Source organism: Podarcis melisellensis (assembly GCF_964234715.1).
Source record: "Podarcis melisellensis genome assembly, chromosome: 8".
Lineage (NCBI taxonomy): Eukaryota > Metazoa > Chordata > Lepidosauria > Squamata > Lacertidae > Podarcis > Podarcis melisellensis.
Genome location: NC_138540.1, coordinates 74,643,170 through 74,665,891, shown reverse-complemented (window position 1 = coordinate 74,665,891; position 22,722 = coordinate 74,643,170). Strand labels below are relative to the sequence as shown.

General features: G+C 49.6%; 2 protein-coding genes across 3 annotated transcripts in view; one reads left to right on the top strand and one right to left on the bottom strand.

Annotated features, from left to right (window-relative positions):
• The window catches only part of LOC309375319 (uncharacterized protein), a 282,552-nt gene that overhangs the window by 170,781 nt on the left and 89,049 nt on the right, over window positions 1-22,722 (top strand). The gene's annotated exons all lie outside the window — the stretch shown is intronic.
• Window positions 1,276-21,770, bottom strand: ETFB (electron transfer flavoprotein subunit beta). 2 transcript variants are annotated; one of them, XM_081920922.1, is made up of 7 exons: window positions 21,618-21,770; window positions 16,973-17,131; window positions 7,264-7,422; window positions 5,723-5,785; window positions 4,063-4,221; window positions 3,576-3,763; window positions 1,276-1,499 (listed from the first exon to the last, which is right to left on the bottom strand). In XM_081920922.1, the coding sequence occupies exons 1-6, from the start codon at window positions 21,678-21,680 to the stop codon at window positions 3,593-3,595; spliced, it is 774 nt and encodes a 257-aa protein (XP_081777048.1). In that variant the 5' UTR covers window positions 21,681-21,770; the 3' UTR covers window positions 1,276-1,499; window positions 3,576-3,592. The 2 variants fall into 2 exon arrangements, with proteins under 2 accessions (XP_081777048.1, XP_081777049.1); XM_081920923.1 differs by having other exon boundaries at window positions 3,582-3,763.

Here is a 22,722-nt window from a genome sequence, read left to right as displayed (position 1 = left end):
ACTGGCTCATTAGAATAAAGGACCGTCATACACCATCAAGGAGCAATTCTCCTAAAACACACCCTAGTGTGTTCCTTCCAGTGCAAGGCAGATTAACAAGCATGAAAGACGGAGTTTTGCTACCTCTTAAGACTTGCCAAAAATCCTCTGTGAGAAGGGGAATGATTGGCAGGATTCTGGGACCTGGCGGTGCTTGCAGAACAAGGAAAAAAAGACCACTCGAGAGGAAGCCAACCCACATAGCTACGCAGAACATAGTTTTGAGGTTTTTCCTAGAATCAAGCTGCACATCAATTTTATGAAATAAAATAATTATGTAGTTAAACTACGGCGCTCACTCCCACGGGAGGCAATAATGGCTACCAACTTAGATGGCTTAACAAAATAATTAGACAAATTCATGAAGGATAAGGCTATCAGTGGGAACAGTTCTAGCCTAGACTTATCCAACATGCTTGTTTCATTTGTGCAGGGAATTCATGCTCTGCCCCATGGGAAAACCATGCGCTTCCCTCCCTCCAATCTGAAAAAGTAGGCTCACAGAAGTGTTTTTGCACCCCTTTGGCTGGTAGCGTGAACCAGGCCTTCGTCAGAGCAGCAGAAGTGGAAGCAGCTTCCAGACACCAAATGCACTAGGACAGCTATGTCAGTCTCAGGTTATCATTATTTAACAGCCGAGTCGAGTAGCACCTTCGAGACTCGTTTTAGAAGAACATAAAACTTTGCAGAGGCTGTAACTTCCTTCTTCAGATGCCAGAATTGCTGGAGGCAAACAACGGAGGCAGTTAACAGAGCGTCCTCTGATTCCAGAGGTATCCTCGTGGATAGACTAGGACAGCTCGGTTGGCAGAGCAGGAGACTCTTAATCCCAGAGCCGTGGGTTTGATCTCCACGTTGGGCGAAAGATTCCTGCATTGCAAGGGGTTGGACTAGATGGCCTGTTTGGTCCCTTCTAACTTGACGATTCTATGAATCCAAGTGGAGAGGGATTCTCTGTGAGCTCCCCCACCTAAGGGCCAAAAGTAACCAGATGCTGGGGCCCAGCCATATAAATGCCCGTGAATCCTATGGCAATTTAACAGGGCAAAGTTAGCCTCCAGCTTTGATGCTCAGGATAACTATTCAGACACCACTTTGGCCAAGCACATGCCACTGGAAGCACAACTATACCACTTCGTGCCCAGGGCAGACCACTTACAGCAAAGTAAGCAATTGGGAACGCAATCCCTCCACCCCACTCCAAAAAAATAACCATGGCAGTGACGTGACGCTTGCTCAGAGCACCTCCGAAAATCACAGGACATTTATTGCAATCTGACCAATCATTAATACAGAAAATAGAATCAAAGTCTCATTCAGCTTTCATCAGTGGCCAGCTGAGCTGGAAGGCAGCATGGTTAGGAAGTCAGAGGGACCCAGTGAGGTGGGAAGATGCCCTTCCCCGAGGGCCACACCCACCTCGACAGCAGCAGCAGCAGTAGCAGCGGCTCCAGGCAAAGCTGAAAGGGAGAAAGGACGGGTTGATTATGCCTTCTTATCCTAAAAGCAGAAGCCAGAGTTGCATTTCAAATGATTCCCGAGAACTTGCGGCTTTATTTTTAATCTCTGTCAAAGCATCGAGTGATTACAGGCGCTCTGTTGAAAAGTACGCAGGGCTGCATTTCAGGGAGTCAGACCATAAAAAAATATGAACTCTGTTCCAATTGGGGTTCAACAAAAGCTATGCGGCTCTCTTGGTTCAGCTGCACTGTGCTGATTCTAACCACTTCACGTCATGACCTTCTAATTTTTTTCTTTTCAAGCATACTATTTGCATGCACTAATACTGCACCCTCCAGAACACTCATTAAGGTATATTTGACCACAGATCAAATCAAATGAATTTCTGCTTTCATGCGTTCTTGCAGAATTGATTTGTGCAGTGGGAAGAACCCATAGATTTAGCTTCGTGTGTGTGTGTGTGTGTGTGTGTGTGTACACATACACACACATACAAATACAAACACCCATTTTATATACACACATACCTATCTCTCTGGTGAAGAACAGCAACTATAAAGGCACATATCAATCTATGGTGCAATCACACTTGGAATAGCCTGCAAAGTTCTTGTTACCCAGCGGGAAGACCCTATGGAGTGTGGGAGTTAAGTTCCACTAAATACAGTGAGGGACTTCCAAGGGCACACGAATAGTGCTGGGCTACACAATGGCTTGGAGCATTTTCCTGTAAGGAAAACGCACACACCTAAAGGGGGTAAATGACACATGCACCTAGGCAATTATGAATGGCTAGAGAGAGACAGAGAGAGTGGGCATTTTGTTCCCTCTCATAGCAGTTGGGTACTGCCAATTGTGGGAGGTAAGTTCAAGAGAGACTATAAATGTTTCCCCGCCAGGAGATCACTTAAAACCACAGGTTGCAATCAATGTTAGTTGTACTCAAAGCAGACCCACTGAAATTAATGGGCACACCTAACCTAAGTCCATCGATTTCAATGGGCTGTGCACAACATTCTCCGTCTGCTAGTGCAACGGCTCTTGGGCCAGCGGATGGGTGGATTTCAGCACTGTGCAACAGCGGGATACAATGCAACAAATGTGCTAGCAGAAATTCAGTGTGTAACAGACTGAGCAACCTATTGCACAACCGAATCACCAGCAACCTGCTCACGCTACCACTTGCAAAAAGTGTTCCGCTGCCGTGAACTCCTTCGCCAGTGCAACAAGTATAACTTACTCAGTGACTTACCCAGGGTACAACCCTATGGAACCACAAGGCATGATGGCCGCTTGCACAGATGGCTTTTAAGAAGAAATGGGGGGAATCAACAGGTATGAATAACAAGGGGTGAGGTGGAACCGTCATGTTCAGAGGGAGTTTAACTCTGAACACTAGATGCAGGGAACGGAAAACAGGTGGCGGCTACTGCCTTCACTCTCTGCTCAAGCACTTCCAAGGGGCAAACTGCCTTGATGCTGCAGGAAACAATGCTAGACTTGACAGATGTCAGTCTCCAGCAAGGCAGTTCTTACATTCTCTATTTTCACTTTTAAGTGAGATGAGGCTCGGTGATAAAAAGAATCCAAGGAGGGACCAACAAGTGTGTGGGTCTCGCTGCTGAACAAATTGCCTCTTCTTGCTTGGAATTCTCAAAGTCAAAAAGATTATCTTCTGCACTAACTGAACACTTCTTACTGAAAAAAGCAAGCCTCACTCGGTTTAGATAGAAGGCCTTAGACACTCCAAAATGAGCCCGCGCTTCCATGTAATTAGCTTTACAGGTCCCCATCCAGGAGAAAATGCACCTGGGATGAAGGGAAATGCTAGAAAATAGCTTTCTTGCTCATCTTTGGGGATGAAGACAGGAAACAATCTTTTTCAACATCACCAGATGGATTCTTCCTGATCTTCTGACATCTGAGCCACTCCTTTTGAAAAGGCTACTCTTTTCTGCAACAGATTTCAGGTTTAGTTTCAGTTCCATCCTTTACTATTGGATATGCTGGGCAGGAGCTGCTGGGAGCTGAACCCCATCAACAACAACTGTAGTTAACATGCGTATTCTCCTTACCAGAACCACTTGAAGATTCAGATCCGCCCACTCTCTTTGAGCTTAGCAACCAGATCTTCTACCGTCTCCACCTTGACTCCTGCCTTACGTTGGGGAGGGTCCTCCACACTGACAATCTTCACCCGTGGGGTAAGTTCTACACCAAGGTCGGACGGCTTCACTACCTCAATCTTCTTCTTTTTGGCTTTCTGGGTTGGGGTGGGAATAAAAACAAGGCACACTTAAACAATTCACCCTTGTTTGCTCCCCTGCCCATTTTGTCACCAGCTGCTGCTGAAATGCTGAATGTGACAATCAATTGGGGAAGTCAAGGGCTCAATTACTATTTTGTCACTGGGGCCCTTTGCTTCTCGTCCTCATGTCCTCCGGACCCAAATGGATACAAAATGGGGAGGGTGTGTGTGTCATTTATCTCCAGAACAAGGCTCTGCTTAAGGGTTTGCTGTGCCAAGCACGGAATACCCATGAAAGGTTGTCAGGCCCATACCATGATGTTAGGCAGGGTGGCATAGCGCGGCTCGTTCAGCCGCAGGTCAGCGGTCACCACGGCTGGCAACTTGAGACGCACCGTCTCCAGACCCCCGTCAACTTCCCGCTCAACCTTCAGCCAGTCCCCGTCCAGAGTCACTTGTGAAGCAAATGTTCCCTGCAATGGGGAGAGAAGGGCTACTGGATTAAAGGCAGGGCAAGTAACACATTACATGAAATTCTACAAGTACGCATCCTCAGAAGAGTTTTGCCAGTTGCTATACCAACTGAACATGCTTGAAGCACTCACAAGCTTTTAAAAAAATGACAGAAGCTAAGCGAATATTGAAATCATTTAGGGGGTTCAGACTTCTTACCCTGCCAATCACCCACATGCCCAGGGTGACACATTAAACCACAATGGAGAATCGCAACAACCTGCCTCCTTAGGCGACTGAGCCCAGACAAGCCCTCAGGCATACCTCAGAATAAGCAGAGGCTGCCATGACTGGTTGATGCCGTCACAAGCTCAAGCCCAGGGCACGGCGTTCATCTCTATTATGAGCCACTGGCATCCACGGCAGAAGAGGCAGGGATGCACAACCCGAGGGCCTAGGCAGAGAGCCATTAAATCGTTTGAAGACTGCATGCTTAATATATTTTTGGAACCGCATCATGAAGGAGCCTGGGATGTGCGTGGCTCTCTGGGGGCAACTTGGTAACTTTGTGTTCAGAAGAGTTCAGTCAGTCATTCCCCTCCTAGCTAGTCCAGCGTTTCACTGGCACATTAATTAGGTCACTAGCTTAGAGTGGGGTGCTGAATCAAAACAAACAAAAATAGGTGACTGGTGACTGGCCTGGTATTTATAAACCTATATATCGGCAGCCCGTTTACACAGTCAATATGTGCGCGACCGTGTATATGCACATCGCGTCAAACCTGGAAGTGACCCAGAAACGACATAAATATGTCACTGAAAAAGAGTGGAACGGGGGCTCATGGGGAGCAGAACAGGGTGTTTGCAGGCTTTTTCAATTATACGTGATTTCACCAAGGAGTGCAGTACCTCGGAACGTAATCCCTGCGTAGAGGGGGGAGGGGCTGCCTGTATGCCAAACGACTCCTTCCTTTTATTTGTATTTATTATTGCACTTGTATCACACCTTTTCCTCCACGGAGCTCAAGGTGGCATACAGGGTTCTCTTCCTCCTCAACACAACAACCCTGTGAGGTAGGTTAGGCTGAGAGGCCAGGGCTGTCCCAAGGTCACCCCGTGGGATTCCTGACTCAGTGAGGGTTTGAACCCTGGTCTACCACATCCTAGTCAAGACACTCTCACTGCTACGTCACGCTGGTTCTCAAAGCAGGATGGTCACACAGCTGCCCTCAGGCCAGAAAGGAAAGGAAAAGGAAAAACAGGGGAAAGGAAAATGGCAAACAGGAAGGAAAGAAGGGGCGCCCACCCACTCTTGGCTCTGCCCCAACCACTGCCGGCAAACCCCAGTCCTTCATACCATCACTGTAGCCTATTGGGTGGGCTCCCTTCTTCAAGCTGTGCCTCCTCGAGTATGGAAAACAAATGCGTCTTCCTTAATAGGCCACCTGCTCTCTGCCTGCCAGCCCTGCTGCTCACTTCCATCTATTCCACATAACACGCCCCCTCCCCACCGAATAGTACCTGAGGCCAGTCAAGAAACGCTGCGGTCATCTGCCCTGTCTGGTTGCAGTCATCGTCAATGGCCTGGAAAAACAAGCAAGGGGTGAAAAAGGATTGGAGAGAGGAGGTGTCACACAAAGGACAAGGAAGCGCAGCTGTTTTTCAGGGCAAAGAACCTTTCCCCTTCAGGGGACAGAGCAGCCCAAAAGCATCCCTGTGGGCACCTCTCCCAGGACTCTGCAGCAATTGCATCCGGCCCAAAAATGCCAGGGTCTCCAGCCATCGTAAGTGGTGAAAAGTTGTAACATGGGATGTACTGGTTGCACTCTCTTTGGGAGGCTCAAGTCAGGGCAGGTCTCCCAACAGGAATGAGGGTACCTGTGGTCACCTGAGCACCTGAGTGACAAAATGTTCCCCTCGGACCAGATAAATTACCAGCCACGTGAAATGAGAATGACCATCCTTCTGACAAGTAACAGCCTCTGCAAAATGAGACCTTGCATCCTTCGGGTGCAGAAGCAGAGTTCTCAGCACAGGGGATGGGAACTTCAGGCCAAATGTGGTTATCCAGGCATCGGGACCTGGCCCTTGGGACTCTCCAGCGAGACTCCCTCTTCCCAGGCCACATCTCCCACTTGCGATGCCCAGCAGCCTCAAGTCATGTGCTTTTGACTGGCTGAAATGCCTTCTTGAAGCATTGTCTCTGGCTTGCCTAGATGGAAGCGTGTGTTGTTGTTGTTGTTGTGTGTGTGTGTGTAGGAAGTTTAGGCTCTTGCATGTCTGGAATGCAGCCAGCTGTACAAAGGTAAGATCCACAACTGCTGCTTTGCCTGATTTGACTCTGGCCTAGGGAGGCAGAGATTCCCCATCTGTGCTTTAAAAGGTGTTGCTACAGAAGCAGCATCTCCCTGCTGTTCACCGCTTCCTTTTCCCAAGTCCCAAGTCTCAGATCTGCTTTCCAATCATCTCGGAGATCACTTCATAAATCTCCCTGGATCAGCTTCAGTCCAGATATACTGTTGGAAACTTGCAACTGGCAACCCAGACGTTTGCTCCTTTCACCCCTCGGGTCTGTTAGGTTCAGCCTCTCTTAACTCTGTCCCTTTGCCTGCCAGTTCCTTTTTCTCTTATGTCCACTATGTAATAAGAGGCCAGATTAACGTCCCCGTTCTGAAGAAGGGCCGTACCTCAGCAGCAGAGAAAAAGCCACTGGCAAGCAAGGCAGGCAAGATTTCTCTGGGGGAAGCAGTAACCTGACTCAGTATAAGGCAGGTTCCCATGTTCTTATGGAAATGGTGCCTCGGCCATGGTGGTGCGCCCATGCAGAAAGCTGTCTTTTGGACTGACTCCTGGCATGAGAAGGCAAGGGATGAGATCAGGCTTTAACAGGAGCCAGCTTGCTGGGTGCACCGGCCCTTCTCCAGAAGCTTGATGACTAGAAACTTGATCCCCGGAGGTTCGTAAGGAGAGCAACATGGTGGGTGCACATTCATTTCCATGCTGCACCATTTACCTGTGCAAGAGCTCATCCCTTCTTTCACACACACACACATCTCTATTACCTGCTTCCCCAGCAGCAGAAGGTTGACTCCTTCTTTTTTGGCAAGCGCAGCTAGGATCTTCGAAACCTGGAAGGGGCTGAGGCTCTCGTACTCCTTGGCAGGGACCTCCACATGCAGCCCTCGATCGGCCCCCATTGCGAGGGCCGTGCGGATCGTCTCCTGGAGGGAGGCAAAAGGAACAATAAAGAAGGAAGCCTTGAACTTGACACACACATCTGCTTTCCTTAGAATTTTAAGGTATTAATTCTTGTCCTGGAAAGGTCCCTCGGGAAGGCCTAGAAGAAGAGCGTTCCGAGAAAAAACAATACATTTGTGATGCCAACTCTCCTCTCAGGCCTATTTGCTTGTTTAACAATTAAACACACCTTACCCCAGGGGCCTGCCAGGCACCGTGGGACTACAACTCCCATCACCCCCAATAATTGGTCATGCTGTCTAGGGCTGATAGGACTTTGGGAGCCCAACAACACTGGGAAGCCCCATAAGTCGCCCAACACCACTTCTCACGAAGGAAAGATTGCGGTGTTTAAGAAGACCACGGGTCGAGAATCAACGCAGTCATCTTGAGAAAGAAACCAGTCTTGGGTGTAGGTCTTGGAAGATTTATGCTGCCCTGAGCGGGACCGGTAATATAAAGAAAACTGGATGCTGTGCTTTCAAGATACACAGTCCTGGCATGAAGAAATCCGAGTTCTCTCTTCCAGCTTTGTTAATGACAATGATAATAGCCTCTATAGGGAAGGGGGATGCCTGCCCCACTGGGAACAGAGCCAAGGCACTACTCCCCCCTCCCCAACAGATGCAGCTGCTGAGTTTGCAATAGTAAACCCATCACTGCGCCAGCCAGCCCTTTACACAACCGCAGGCAGAAATCAGAAGCAGGAGGGCAGAGAGAAGATGGCCTTGGGAGAGAAAGAAAAGCCCTGCATTTGTTCCCAATCTCAGAGACTGAGGAACGTCAGCTTGGCTGCTGCTGCAGGGGGAAGGGAAGGGCTGCTTTTTAAAAAAAATAAAAATGGGGGGATTGTGAGAGCAGCGCAGCAAGTGAAGGTCACTGGGAAGCGGGGGCAGCAGTGCAGAAAATAGCTGGCGACGGTGGGGCTGTCAGGAAGCCGCAGCTGAGAGAAAAGAGAGCAGAGCCAGGTCTGGGGAGAGGCAGGGGAAGGCAAGAGAGGCATGTCCAAACCGGTTACTTTCACCGGCTGGAGCTGCGCGCAGACACACGCCGTGTGGGATCTCAAGAGCAAAGTGGGGAGTGTCTGCCTTCTAGTGCCCCCCCCCCGCCCGCCATGGCCTTTCTTGGGAGCTGTCCGAGGGCAGAACAGAACGCTGGGTTTTGGCTGCGGGAGGGCTGTGCAGGTAGCGATCCTATGTGCTTACCTGGTAGCCAACCCCTCTTGAAGACAGTGGGATTTACGTGTGAGTAAATGTGCACCAGGACTGCAATGTCAGCACCTTTAAGGGAGTCCTGCCGCCTCCTCCTCCCTCCCTCTCTCTCTCTCTCTCTCTCTCTCTCTCTCTCTCTCTCTCTCTCTCTAACAAACAGAGGGAATTCCAGCAGGTGATGCAGATTCTCATCTCTTGTGTTATGACTAACTGTGTCCGCTGAAAATTCTGTTGGCGGTTTCCACCCTGCATTTGGGCTCCCCTTAGATGGAGGCGAAGGGAAGGTACATTGGGATTGGTTTGTAAGTTGCTGGATGATTTTTAGTCAGCTGGAAAAGGTTTCCAATTAAAGCAACAAAAAAACTGCCCCCATCACAACCCCCACCCCAGTATAGAATTGTCAGAATTCCTGCTTAGATACAAATTAACTCAGGTGCAATTCTTTTACTTGCATATATGCAAGTTATCCTGGGTGCAGGAGTCAATTGCTTCTGCTGCTGCTTAAGTAATCATTTGGATCTAGTCTTACTTGCAAGTCACTGTTTGGGCCCCAGCTCCAAATGGTGGTTAAAAAAAGAAAAGGAAAAGGAAAGAAAGGTAAATTTGGAAAGCTTGAAGTCTGTCTCTGTCTGCCCTAGACTCACAGGCCTTGATAGCTCAGGCAGTAGAGCATGAGACTCTTAATCAGGGTTGTGGGTTCACGCCCCAGGTTGGGCAAAAAGATTCCTGGATTGCAGGGGGTTGGACTAGATCAACCATGTGGTCCCTTTTAACTCTTATGATGCTCTCTAAAAAGAGCCCCTTTTCTTAACAACCCAGTGAGGTGCTTAGATCAGTGTTTCCCAACCTTTTTTGGGCAAAGGCACACTAGTTTCATGAAAAAAATCTCGAGGCACACCACCATGCCAGATGGGGAAAGGTCACTTTTTGCTTATGTAAAAAAAAATAAAAAAATAGTAACTTCCAACGAAGTCTGTAGGTCTTGTTTCTGAATCATTAAAGCTGCATTTGGGAAGGATTCGTAAGGGCGCACAGCAACTCAGTCCCTCCAACTCCACAGCAGGGTTCTCAGGTTCAGTGAAGGGCTCCCTCAGGGGGGCACATATATACACCTGGGCTCCCGAAAAGCTACCGCAAGAGCCCTTCAGGAGTTCACATAGCGCAGGCCTGAAGGCTGCAGCTTCCCACTTAGCATCCCGCCAGAGGAGGAAACCTCAAGTGGTCGACCTGTTTTTTTTCCCTCCCGCCTCCCTTTTGGAGCGCAGAGTTTTGAAGGCCGGCATCAACTCCGTTTTCCCGGATACTTCCCGCTCGAACCGAGGGCTGGGTGAAGCAAGGGCGGCGCTGCGCGTTTTACCTCCACGGCGCAGGGGCTCTGGCTCGCCTTCAGCCACCGCACGACAGCGCTGGCTGCCACTTCGTCCTGCAGCAACAGCTCCAAAACAGCCGCCATGCCCACCTCTCTCCTCCTCTAGCACTACCGCACGTGCGAGCCTCTGGGGCGGGCACACAAGGAGCGTGGGCGCCACCCCTCGACGCCGTCCCAAAAGCCGCCAAAAAGCCCTAAAAAAAGAGGAGCAGCAAAAAAAAAACACCACACACGGGGGGCGTGTTCTAATTCGCTTCTAACTCCGGGTTAGAGCGCAGCACGTGGAGGATGGGTGGGGAAAGAGAGAGGAGGCGCACTGATAGAACGCCAGGCACGGGGGCCGCCAGGGAGAGCCAGCGCGCGCCCCGCCCCGGACGCTCGCGGCCACCGCCGTCCCTCCCTCCCAGGGAAGGCGGGATTAGAGCAAGCGCCCGGGCAGCAAGAAGCGCGCGCGCGCCGGCCCTGCCCTGGATCCCTCAGAACTGCCAGTCTCTGGGAAAGTGGGCGTGGCTTCAGAACTCTCAGGCAGCAGCGCCCGCCGCCCGGCAAGGCTTCCCATTGGGAGGCGCGAATGCTTTAGTGGACGGGGATTGGTGCAAATATAGGCAGGGCGGGCTGAGAGGAGGAGCCGCCGCCGAGGAGCAGCGGCACCAGCAGCGTTTCCTCTCCCTCCTCCCCTCCCGTGTCAACAAGCGGGGCGCCTGCGCCGGGGGTTTGCGCGTCAGGCAGGCAGCCAGGCAGGCAGACGGCGAGAGCCCCGCGCTGGGCGGCCTCTCCTCGCCCCGCCTCTCGCCGCCCGACTCGCCCGCCTCCCTCCCACGGCACACCAGGCAACGCCTGGCGGCACACTAGTGTGCCGCGGAACACCGGTTGGGAAACACTGGCTTAGATGATGGTGGTCCTACACCTTTAACAGTGTGCCCTGCTGAAACCCCCTCGACTACACAACTAGTAAAGTTACGGGAACCTCATTTTCATTTGTCAAACTCCTAATTCTCTCTCTGCTGCTCACTGGACGAGAAAACCACCCTTAATGTTCACACAGGCAATGCTCTAGCCCAGACAACTACACTCCGCACACCTCAACAGGCTGCGAAAGGCAGGCCTCTCCATTGCTTCAGGTGTGTTAAGTCTGTCAAAGGTTGGTACCCAGTATTTGGAGAAGAAAGGGTTTTGGCTCCAGCATCTTCAACATGCTGCTCTCAGCATATCTACAGAGCTCTCTCTTGTGTGCCGCTGGTACCACCTGGTGGCCACCAGCCTAACTAACACCAGTTAGTCCATCCCCCATCCCTCATCTCTTTGCACTCAGCCCCCTGAGCTGTAAAAAGCTCTCGATTTAGAATTAATTATTTTGATCACAGGCCACTCAGCAAGTTGGCACATAGACAGAAAGGAGCCTGAGCGCCAATTTCCCAACAGAAAATTGGAGAAAGGAATTTGGGACAAGCAATTAGGTGCGCCTGAGCACCAATTTCAAATGGAGGATGGAGAAAAGAATTTGGGACAAGCAGTTCTAGTCACCAGACAAGGAGCAAGAAAACTGTCCCCCAGCATCACACTGGACCTTCCCTGAGGAGTCCACTCTGTTCCACCCGTCCATGCAACACAGACCAAAGCTGTACAGAGGGTATTTATGGGAGAAAGCTGCTCCCACAGCAAACAGATTCCTCAAAAGGCAGACCACTTGCATAAGAACTATCCCATATTGAGTCACACCAGGGCCATATTTTCACTCACCGTGGCCCCTTGCACCCCTCAATTTTTATTTTTATTATTTAAATTGAGAGGGGAAAGTTGGCTCTCTCTCTCTCTCTCTCTCTCTTTGGTTGGGCAGAGAGAGTTGCCTGTCATTTTTCTGTCTGTGATTTAGGGTGCATGCAGGTGTTTTGCCTCCTTTTTTTAAAGGTTGTGTGTCTGAGCACTGTCCACTTTTCTTCTGTGAAATGGGTGCATTGTGCTGCCTGCAGCAATTTCATAGATAATGTGCCTCTTGGGGGCCCAAAAAGATTGGGAACCCCTGATCTACACTGACTGGGCAAGGAGTCAGTGCTGCATTCAACGTTCGCCACACTCGCAGTACATTCAGTGAAGTTAATGAACATGACTAACAGGTCTATCAACTTCATAGGTCTGCTCTGAGCACAACTTAGTTGGGATACAACCCTCCAACAATAGTCTTTTCCAGTCCTACTCAGAGATGCCAGAGATTGCATCCAATGCCTTCTGCCTGCAAATCATGGGCTCTATGACTCAGCTAATGACCCTTAATTTGATCATAGGCTGTCAGCAGGGATTTCTGGGGGTGTTCTTAGAAGAATAGGGTTGTATTCAACTAACTTTTACTAAAGCAGACCTACTGAAATTAACAGCAGTGATGAACTTAGGTTCATCATTTCCAGCGCGCCTACTCTGAGTCATTTAAATATTGTCTTTCTTCCAAGGAATGAAATACTAAATATACGTTGCAAAAATATAGTTTACTCAGGCTGGTTAATGGTCCTTTCAAGAGCTAATGGCACAAACTCCCTGGCCTGCTATTAAGAACATATGAATCTGCCCAATACTGAATCAGATCATTGGTCTGTGTAGTATTTTCTCCCTTCAGGGATTCAGACATGAGATGCTGGGGATTGAATCTGAGACCTTCTACATGCAAAGCAGATGCTCTACCGTTGAACTACGGGCCTTCTTCACTTCTGTCCTCCCTCAGGCCGCACAAATCAAGCAGACTTAGGGAAGGTAGGAGAGGAGCTGTGCCCCAACAAGTACGCTGATGCCACCAGTTCCTTGGTCTGCTGGCGAACGTACAGGATGCCTACTGCATCTTAAGCCACCCCACAAATAAGAGGAAGGCAGGTTTAGAACGTACAGGATGCCTACTGCATCTTAAGCCACCCCACAAATAAGAGGAAGGCAGGTTTTTAAAAATCATTTGCCAATATTGGTGGCAGGAAAGATTCCTTCCCGATCCCAAATTACAGCAGAAAAGTACCACGGGTATTTGTAGTGTTAGTTCTTTTAGGGGTTTTTTTCTTGTCCCCCACCTTTCTTTCTGTATTTGCATATGTATGTTGAATCTTTATACTTTTAAAATAAAAAATTAAAAAGAAAAAGAAAAGTACCATAGGTAAAACTCACCGAGCAAGCTTCCTACCCAAGGAGAACTGCCGAGGATGAAAACTCTAAACCACAGCTGAGCTAGCCCTTCTCTTGCTACATTGCCCTCCTGCAATGACGACAACCTGCCCGCTTTCATTCAGAACCAGGCTCATGAGAACCAGCAACCTCATTTTAGCCAGGGGTCCAAAGCCAGAGTGTTGGAGGACTTCAACAGGGCTCCCTGCAAAGCATCCTCTATGCCAGGCTTTTCTTATTTTACATCTCCAGTTTTACTCAACCCAGTAGGAGCAGCTATGGTAATCTGTAGCCTACTGTACAAAGGTATGAGCCACCTCCTCTGCCAATCCACCACAGGCATGAGGTCCCTGAAGGGTGGCCACCAGGGAATGTGGCCCCTGGTCTGCAAAAGCTCTTCCACCCTTGCTTTAGTCTTAAAGAGCCCCGTGCGATACAAAGGGCAAACAAATTCATTACAGCAGTGTTTCCCAACCTTTTTTGGGCAAAGGCACACTAGTTTCATGAAAAAAATCTCGAGGCACACCACCATGCCAGATGGGGAAAGGTCACTTTTTGCTTATGTAAAAAAAAATAAAAAAATAGTAACTTCCAACGAATTCTGTAGGTCTTGTTTCTGAATCATTAAAGCTGCATTTGGGAAGGATTCGTAAGGGCGCACAGCAACTCAGTCCCACCAACTCCACAGCAGGGTTCTCAGGTTCAGTGAAGGGCTCCCTCAGGGGGGCACATATATACACCTGGGCTCCCGAAAAGCTACCGCAAGAGCCCTTCAGGAGTTCACATAGCGCAGGCCTGAAGGCTGCAGCTTCCCACTTAGCATCCCGCCAGAGGAGGAAACCTCAAGTGGTCGACCTGTTTTTTTTCCCTCCCGCCTCCCTTTTGGAGCGCAGAGTTTTGAAGGCCGGCATCAACTCCGTTTTCCCGGATACTTCCCGCTCGAACCGAGGGCTGGGTGAAGCAAGGGCGGCGCTGCGCGTTTTACCTCCACGGCGCAGGGGCTCTGGCTCGCCTTCAGCCACCGCACGACAGCGCTGGCTGCCACTTCGTCCTGCAGCAACAGCTCCAAAACAGCCGCCATGCCCACCTCTCTCCTCCTCTAGCACTACCGCACGTGCGAGCCTCTGGGGCGGGCACACAAGGAGCGTGGGCGCCACCCCTCGACGCCGTCCCAAAAGCCGCCAAAAAGCCCTAAAAAAAGAGGAGCAGCAAAAAAAAAACACCACACACGGGGGGCGTGTTCTAATTCGCTTCTAACTCCGGGTTAGAGCGCAGCACGTGGAGGATGGGTGGGGAAAGAGAGAGGAGGCGCACTGATAGAACGCCAGGCACGGGGGCCGCCAGGGAGAGCCAGCGCGCGCCCCGCCCCGGACGCTCGCGGCCACCGCCGTCCCTCCCTCCCAGGGAAGGCGGGATTAGAGCAAGCGCCCGGGCAGCAAGAAGCGCGCGCGCGCCGGCCCTGCCCTGGATCCCTCAGAACTGCCAGTCTCTGGGAAAGTGGGCGTGGCTTCAGAACTCTCAGGCAGCAGCGCCCGCCGCCCGGCAAGGCTTCCCATTGGGAGGCGCGAATGCTTTAGTGGACGGGGATTGGTGCAAATATAGGCAGGGCGGGCTGAGAGGAGGAGCCGCCGCCGAGGAGCAGCGGCACCAGCAGCGTTTCCTCTCCCTCCTCCCCTCCCGTGTCAACAAGCGGGGCGCCTGCGCCGGGGGTTTGCGCGTCAGGCAGGCAGCCAGGCAGGCAGACGGCGAGAGCCCCGCGCTGGGCGGCCTCTCCTCGCCGCCGCCGCCCCGCCTCTCGCCGCCCGACTCGCCCGCCTCCCTCCCACGGCACACCAGGCAACGCCTGGCGGCACACTAGTGTGCCGCGGAACACCGGTTGGGAAACACTGCATTACAGCACAGGCCTTCCTGGACAGTCTATTTTAATCAGATGCATCATGTGGTCAGACAAGTACAGTGGAGGAGAGAGAGTATACCATCATAAATCTGCAAGGCTTTAAAGTTCTCATTGTTTCTACTCAACCTCAGTACTTAGGATGCCTTCTGGTTACCGCCATCCCCCACCCAAAAGGACACATCTGGAAAAGATGTATTTTAAAGGTGAAGTAGAGGCGCTTCAAGAGATGACTGGACTTAAGAACCATCTCTCTCTCTCTCCAGGGCTGCATTTGCATAATCAAACCATGGCTTAATAAGCCGAGAAGCACACAAGCTTCATGCACCCGCATGCAAGCCCTTTGCTTCTGCTTTGCTCTTCCTTTTCTGCGAATGAGCCAAGAACAAGCCAAGAAGCCACGGCTAATCATAGCTTGCTGTTATGTCCAGACAAGGAACTCGCAAGAAGGGGAGAACAAAGTGGCTGCAGGCAGGTCCCTGAAGCTCACACGTATCTCAGCTTCTTAAGCCAAGATATGATTGTGTAACTGCCACTTGTTTGTCAGAGACCACTCTTAAGACCACTCTTAAGTACTGCCCTGTTGGCTCAGACCAACAGCCCATCGAGTCCAGCATTCTGTTTGGAGCTACAGCCAGGCAGGTGTTCACATGAAGGGTATGAAGGCACTGGCTGCCCCCTGCAACAGGCTGACATTAGGTGCACCTCTAGGCAGGAACTAGATCAATTGTACACCTGAACAGCACTTAGCCAGAATTGGCAGCAGCAAGGGAAGAGACATATGTAACCAGGAATTTAAGGCTCCTTGATATGCTAACATTTTCAGCCCATGTATGCATCTATATGTAGCTCAACTGAATTACAGGTCTAGTTACTTATTGGACCCGAGTTCTTCTAATATGATCACCACCCCCTCAAGTGCAAATTATAAGGTCTTCAGTTAAGGAAGTACAGTTAATGCATCTTACAAAGCAAGACTTTGCCAAGGTGACTGAGGAATTATCTAGGAGCCTGTTCTACTTCCTCTACTTCCTCTAAAATGCTCCAAGGGACAAAATTACTGGGTCTTTTTTCTTTCCTTGAAAAAACAACAGGCTGGTCATTCCCGAACAAGTTAATGGATTTGTTAAATGACACAGTAAAGGAAAGCAATTTCAAGAGTTGCCCACTTTGTTGTTATAGCAGCTAAACTTAGATAAAACATCATCTGCAGGAATTTAGCGGACTATAGAGACAATAGTTTGAATCTCCTTTCACCACCACCCTAGTTCTTCTTTTCACTTTTGAGCTAACCTGCCATTTTTGAAAGTAATGTATATTCTATTATATTGCGAAGGTTTAATTGCTTACAGTGCGTAAGCACCCAATGCACAGCTTGACAAATATAACAGCTAGTCATTAGACTTTCTTAAAGTATTTCCAGGAACTAAATTCTACACCAGATACCAAATGTCACATAAACAAAATTTTCACACGAATCAAAGGCCGAGGAGAGAAGGAGGTAAAAGCAAAAATGAGGAGAAAGTCTGGGGTGAGAGAGAACAGCAGCAGTTTGGGATAAAGCAGAAGTGACCGACTCAACCATCTGGGAATGGAACTCAGGTTTGAAATATCATTGATGGAGTGAAGTCCTATATAGAGGCCAGTGGAGGATGGAAATTAGGGCAGGGTCCCACCAATCTCGTATCTGTCCTCATTCAGCTCCCACCTGCTCCAACTAATCAGGTGGCTCTGCTTGCCACTGGCTCCACCTATTGCTGGTTTCCCTGCCTTCTGCTCAACAGTTTCAATGGACACCATCCACTGCTGTCAAAGCCCACAGCCAGTACTGGATACTCAGCTGTGGGTTCTGGTTACACAATGATTTCCTTCCCTTGCCCTCTATTTGCCTTGCCTCCTCCTTTCGGGGAATGCCTCCTCACCTGGCACTGCTGTGGACCACAGCTCACAGCTACCACCTCCGAGACGATCTTCTTTTCCTTGAGGCGCACGGCTTCCTCCACGGCGATCTCGCAGAAGGGGTTCATGGAGTGCTTGACTCCATCTGTCACTACGCCTGTTTTGTCTGGTTTCACCCGCACCTGCAAGAGGAGCAAAGTTGTCATGGAGGCAGCTAAGGAAGATCTGGAACTAGGGGAAGAAGCTCTTGGGAACCATTCCCACTCCTCTTTGGGGCATGAGGATCCAGAAGCTGAATGCAGGACACAGGGCATCATCAGCCCCAGGTAGGGTAGCAAACATTACCAAAGTTTTCAAATAGTTTAGAGTTGCATTAATGCATGCTTGCTGTAAGAGCTTGCTCTCTTTTAATTGAGATAAGAACCCAAGATGAGCCCATTTAGATTAGGCCAAAAGTCCATCTAGCTAGTTCCACATCTTACAGTGGCCAACCAGATCCATAATGGCTTTCAGAGAGGATTAGACAAACGCAAGAAGGATAAGGCTAAGGTAAAAGACCGGTTAAGTCCAGTCAGAGGCAACTATGGGATTGCAGCACTCATCTTGCTATCAGGCCGAGGGAGCCGGCGTTTGTCCACAGACAGCTTTCCGGGTCATGTGGCCAGCATGACTAAACCGCTTCTGGCGCAACAGCATATTATGACGAGTGCCAGAGCACACCGAAACACTGTTTACCTTCCTGCCATAGTGGTACATAGTTATCTACTTGCACTGGTATACTTTCGAACTGCTAGGTTGGCAGGAGCTGGGACAGAGCAATGGGAACTCACCCCATCGCACAGATTCGAACCGCCAACCTTCCGATTGGCAACCCCAAGAGGCTCAGCAGTTTAGACCACAGCACCACCCACTCCCTTTATAAGGCTCTGCTCTACCTGGACTAGATGGGCCACTGGTCTGACCTGGCCAAGCCCTTCTCCTGCTAGTGGGAAGTCAACAAGCAACACCTGAAATCAAACCTCTCAGCCAAGACTATATCTATATCTTTGCCATCCACCAATATTGCACAAACATAAGGCTGCAATTTATTCCTTATGCACAGCCTTCTGTGGGGGCTGTTTGCTTGTTTATTTTTAGCCTGCCTTTCAATCATCTTGGATTCCCGAAGCGAGGAACAATTAAAAGATTTTGACAAAACAAATGAAAACAAAGATGACACAAATGGCTGGGGGGTGGCAGTGGCTGCAATCAACCTCATCCCATTCCCTCCAGCCATTCTCTGCTCTCCGATTCATGTGGTCATTTTCAATTATGATTTTTCTCCACTTGATTATCTCTGGTCATGCATGGGAATGAAATTACACAGAGAAAGCTCTGACATGACCCATCGGTACATGGATACGCTCAGCTGCGATTTCAGCAATTGGGGTTTGCTCCAAAAAGGGCTGCCAAGATTGCAGAAGTTGAAGCACATCCACAGACTGTCAGTTTCACAAAATGCTAATCTCAGTCCAGGTGAAGGAAGATGGGGGCAGGGGGTAGAAGACCAAAAAGAGAAAGAACAAAACTATTCACTTAGGAGCCACTCACCCCTCCTCTATGCCTTGGGCTGGTTAACCATGGAGTGCTCAAGTTGATTGGTTTGGTTCTACTCTTTCCTCATCCTCTCATCCCTAAAGTTTGTGAAGGCAATGAGCTGATCTGCATGTATTGTTTAAGATAAACTATGGCTTCGTGCAAATGCATGAATGTGCAGCCTGCTGGGGCGCAGATTGCAGCCACTTTGCTCTTCCTCTCTGATTCTGTTGCAGGCTAACGTGTTTTAGCACGTTATTCAAACCGGAGCTCATTATTTTCTCCTCCAGATAAGCCACAAGCCTGCATTCAGATGGCATGTTGAGCCAAACCAGGGCTTTGCTCAAAGCAGCCACAATCTCCTCTCTGGGAACTCTCACGCTTGTGCATTTGCGTTAAACCGTGGTTTGGCTTAGCATAACCTGTGAACCAGTTGAATGCAGAAATATCTTTGGTTGAGAGAAGAAATTATAGTAACACATTCATACACAAATACTGCAACCTTAACTATGATGACCCAGAAATAGGTTCTACTGAATTCAATGGGACTTACTCCCAAGGAGAATTTTATCCACAGTACAATACAAAAGCACGCAAGGAATTACAGGAAACACACAGCTGAAGTCCAAGGCACTCTCAAATAAGTTCCCTCAACTCTTTTGAGAGAAAGAAATGGAGCATTAAAACCTAGGAACAACAGGAATACTCATTGTATGCCTCCTCAATGTTTATGGGTTTAAGTGTTTTGGAAGAAGCTTCTGTTTGCGTAAGGAAGGCCCAAGATCAAACAGCCTACTCCTGCACAGAGATCCAGTAAACATAGACTTAAAATCAGAAAAAGAAGGCGGCTGTTTGCACACACGTCTTTGCGCAATCAGCAACCACACCGGCTGCTTAGGGATTGTGTTCACACGCAGCTGCAAGGCACCCATTCAAACCTTCCAGCAGTTAGAACCTTCTGGCATTGTTCTGCAGACTTTCTCCACACATTAGCCAGGCTTCCTCAAACTTTGCCCTCCAGATGATTCTGGCCTACAACTCCCATGATCCCTAGCTAGCAGGATCAGTGGTCAGAGATGATGGAAATTGTAGTCTTAAAACATCTGGAGGGCCAAGGTTTGAAGAAACCTGCATTAGGCTGACCAGCACCACGGATTCTTCAGATGTTAAGACCTTCTGATACCAAAACTATCACTGAACAGAAGACACGAGACTGCTGCATGTAGATTCTCAGGTGCAAATATCACCTGGGGAAACCCAGGTGGGGTATAAATAATAAAATTATTATTTATTATTATTATTACATATGCATTCACAACTTATCCATGCTGGAGGGCAGTTTCCCAGTATGCATGCATTCAGTAGGAGAGCCACATACGAGTGCCTCACACAAATGTTAACCTGCACACAGCTTCCCTACATGGAAGCGCCTTCATATAAGAAAATCAGAAGGTCTGCAGAAGCCCTCAAAGTCTTGATTCCAAGGTGAAGTATCTGGGTAATCCAGTTTCAAATCCTGACTAAGACATGAAGCTTCCTGGCTAGCCTCAAGCCAGTAATTCCATGAGAATACAAGCTATTGAGCTCCGTGGAAGAAACACAGGATATAAGCATGAAACCTGACAACAAACAGGTCACTGTTATTCCCATTTACCTGAGAATGAGAGACAGAAGTTGCCCAAAGACACACCCACTGAGTATGGAAATTTAGCCCTGATCTCTCAGGCAGTGTTAGAAACTGAAATAGGAAAGCTAGGATCTAAATGACACCTTAAACCCAGGTTATGAGCGCAACAACGGAATGTCTAGGCACACTTTTTAAATAACAATACAAAGCTGAAAATGAATGAACTGCAGCGAAAATATTATGTTCATTTTTCACACTGTCTAGTCCTTCCCCTGCCCACCTCTCCTAATATTCTTAAGAGGGTCTCTTTTTCAGTCTTCAGAGAGTAGCTGGAAGTGGGGAGGCAGGAAAAGGTCCTCCTTTCCTTCCACTCTGCAGTTTTAATCTCAAATCTAAGGCTCAGTACTGCGCCCAAGGCTCAAAAACTGTTTGCGCTTAATAAAATTCCCTTTTGCAAAATGTGTCTAGAAAAATGGGAATTTCGAACACTGCTCTCAGGTCCAAGGTCCAGCTGAGATTCTTGAATCAGAAACAAATATTAACGAAGGGATTGAGGGATACAAGTACAGAATCAAACCAGGCAGGGTTTAATGCAACATGATGGCAAGAAAGGCTTCCTTCAACAAACATCTCCATGATGTCACCTCTCCTCCCTCCCTCAAATCTCCTCCTTTTAATAAAATACTCTATTGCAAAAAAAATAAAATTCTTTTCTTTTCTATGGTGAAAAACTTATCTATACCGTCTCTGAAAAAGGAGATTTTGTTTTGCTAACACGGCTGACTGCCACTGGCAGCTTTCTCCTCCACCAAGGCATTTGTCAGCAAGAGGTGACCTTGGGCCAGGCACTGTCTCTCAGCCTGACCTACCTCACAGGGCCGTTGTGAAAATAAAATGTGGAGGTGGGGAAGGGGAGAACGATACGCGCCACCTTGAATTCTTTGGAGGAAAGGCAGAATACAAACGCAATAAAATAATGAGTAAAACCCACTGCCTGGGTTTCCTTTGCTTTCCTTTTTCCCCCTCGGTCCCCCTCCCCCCCCCCGTGCCATGCATTTCAGATGCTAAACATGAGGAGGAGGACCTTCTAGTCATACGGATCGCTGTAAGCTTTTCTCGGCTGAAACTGCTTCAGAAACAAATTACTGAACAAGTTAATAACATTAAGCCAGGACAGCGAGAAAAGAAGCCGGCAGCACCAGACAAATGCCTCCGGGAAACCGTTTTGAGAAGAAAAAAAAGGCCGCCCCCTCCAACACCTGATATTCTGAGGTAGACTGCCCGTGAACACGGAAGTTCAGACACACGTGACAACGTGAACGTGTGAGCGCCACACGCTCAGCGTCGTGTTAACATGCAGGTCTGGGCTAGGGGGGACCTCCGGAGAAGCGCTCCCTCTCTTGGGGCTCAGGCGTCCGAGGGGCTCCCTCCCCGCGCGCCGCCCTCCCCAACCTCGCCGCGCGCACCTTCACGGCGTAATCAATGACCCTCTTCACTCCCACCATCGCCCTCAGCCCGGCCGCCGCCATCTTGCCCCGCTCTCAGTCGCCCTATCAGCAGCCGCCTAGCTTCCTCCTCACCACGCCCACCGGGTTCTCCCAGCCAACCGGGAAGATGACCAGGCGGTCCAATCCGTGCGCATGTGGAAGGGGAGGAGGGAATCACGTGAGCGTGTCTTCAAAGCTCCTCAAAAGGGCCAGGTGTGTAGTTGTCCGTGGTGCCCAATCGGAAGTTTCTTTCGGGTTTCCGCAAGCCAATCGAGGAACTCGGTAGGAGGGCATAATGGGAGGGCGAGAGGGGAGGGAACGAAGGCAAAGCGACTGCTTTTTCAAATTGGATGACTGATGTGCCGTTTTCACCAATCACAGCATTGGAATGGGGGGTGGAGCGCGAGGGTTCCGGAGATTATGTCATCTGTCCAGGCCAATCAACCAGCGGTATTTACGTGACGCGCACCCCACCACACTCCGCCTCCGAAACGAAAGGAGGTCAATCAGAGCGGCGTCCAAGTTACTGTTGAAGAGGGAGAGGCTTGAGGAGGGAGGGAGGCTGCACGCGCGCGCTGGAGGAAACTGGGTGAAAGGTCGTGACGCGTGTCTTGTTCACCCAGTTACGGATCCGGCTGTACTGTGCGAATTGTTGCGTGCAGGGCTGGCCTGCTCGCGGGAACAGCGCGCCGTCTGTGGTGTCGGTTTGGATTTAACTGCACCCGACCGAACTCCGTGTCATCCCACCTTCGGGTCGGCAATGTAACGTCTGAAATGGGGAGGCACGTGTCTCCTCTAAAGGGGAACAACGGAACAACAACAGGGGAAAAAACTCAACACCTTGCAATTGCGAAACTGGCATGGTTGCTGCCAGCCAGAGCTTCCTGTCCGACCCCCTACAAAACCTGGAAAACGGGGGAGGAACTGACCCCTGTTTTTCTAGTGGTCGCCCCCCCCAAAATATTTTCTTTTTTCCCAGGCCTCCAGTGCTCAAGGCTAGATGGGCCATTAGCCTGATCCTGCATCCATGGCCTTGGTTTGCATTTCAACACTCTCCATAGGTTGCTATACTTGAATCTGCAAA

Excerpts from the sequence above, each read along its gene's own strand:
- ETFB (XM_081920922.1), bottom strand. The coding sequence starts at position 21,680 with ATGGCGGCGGCCGGGCTGAGGGCGATGGTGGGAGTGAAGAGGGTCATT. Across the intron at positions 5,786-7,263 it reads TTCTGCTGCTGGGGAAGCAG|GCCATTGACGATGACTGCAA; the intron begins GTAATAGAGATG and ends TTGTTTTTCCAG. Across the intron at positions 3,764-4,062 it reads CCACCCTGCCTAACATCATG|AAAGCCAAAAAGAAGAAGAT; the intron begins GTATGGGCCTGA and ends ACCCCAACCCAG.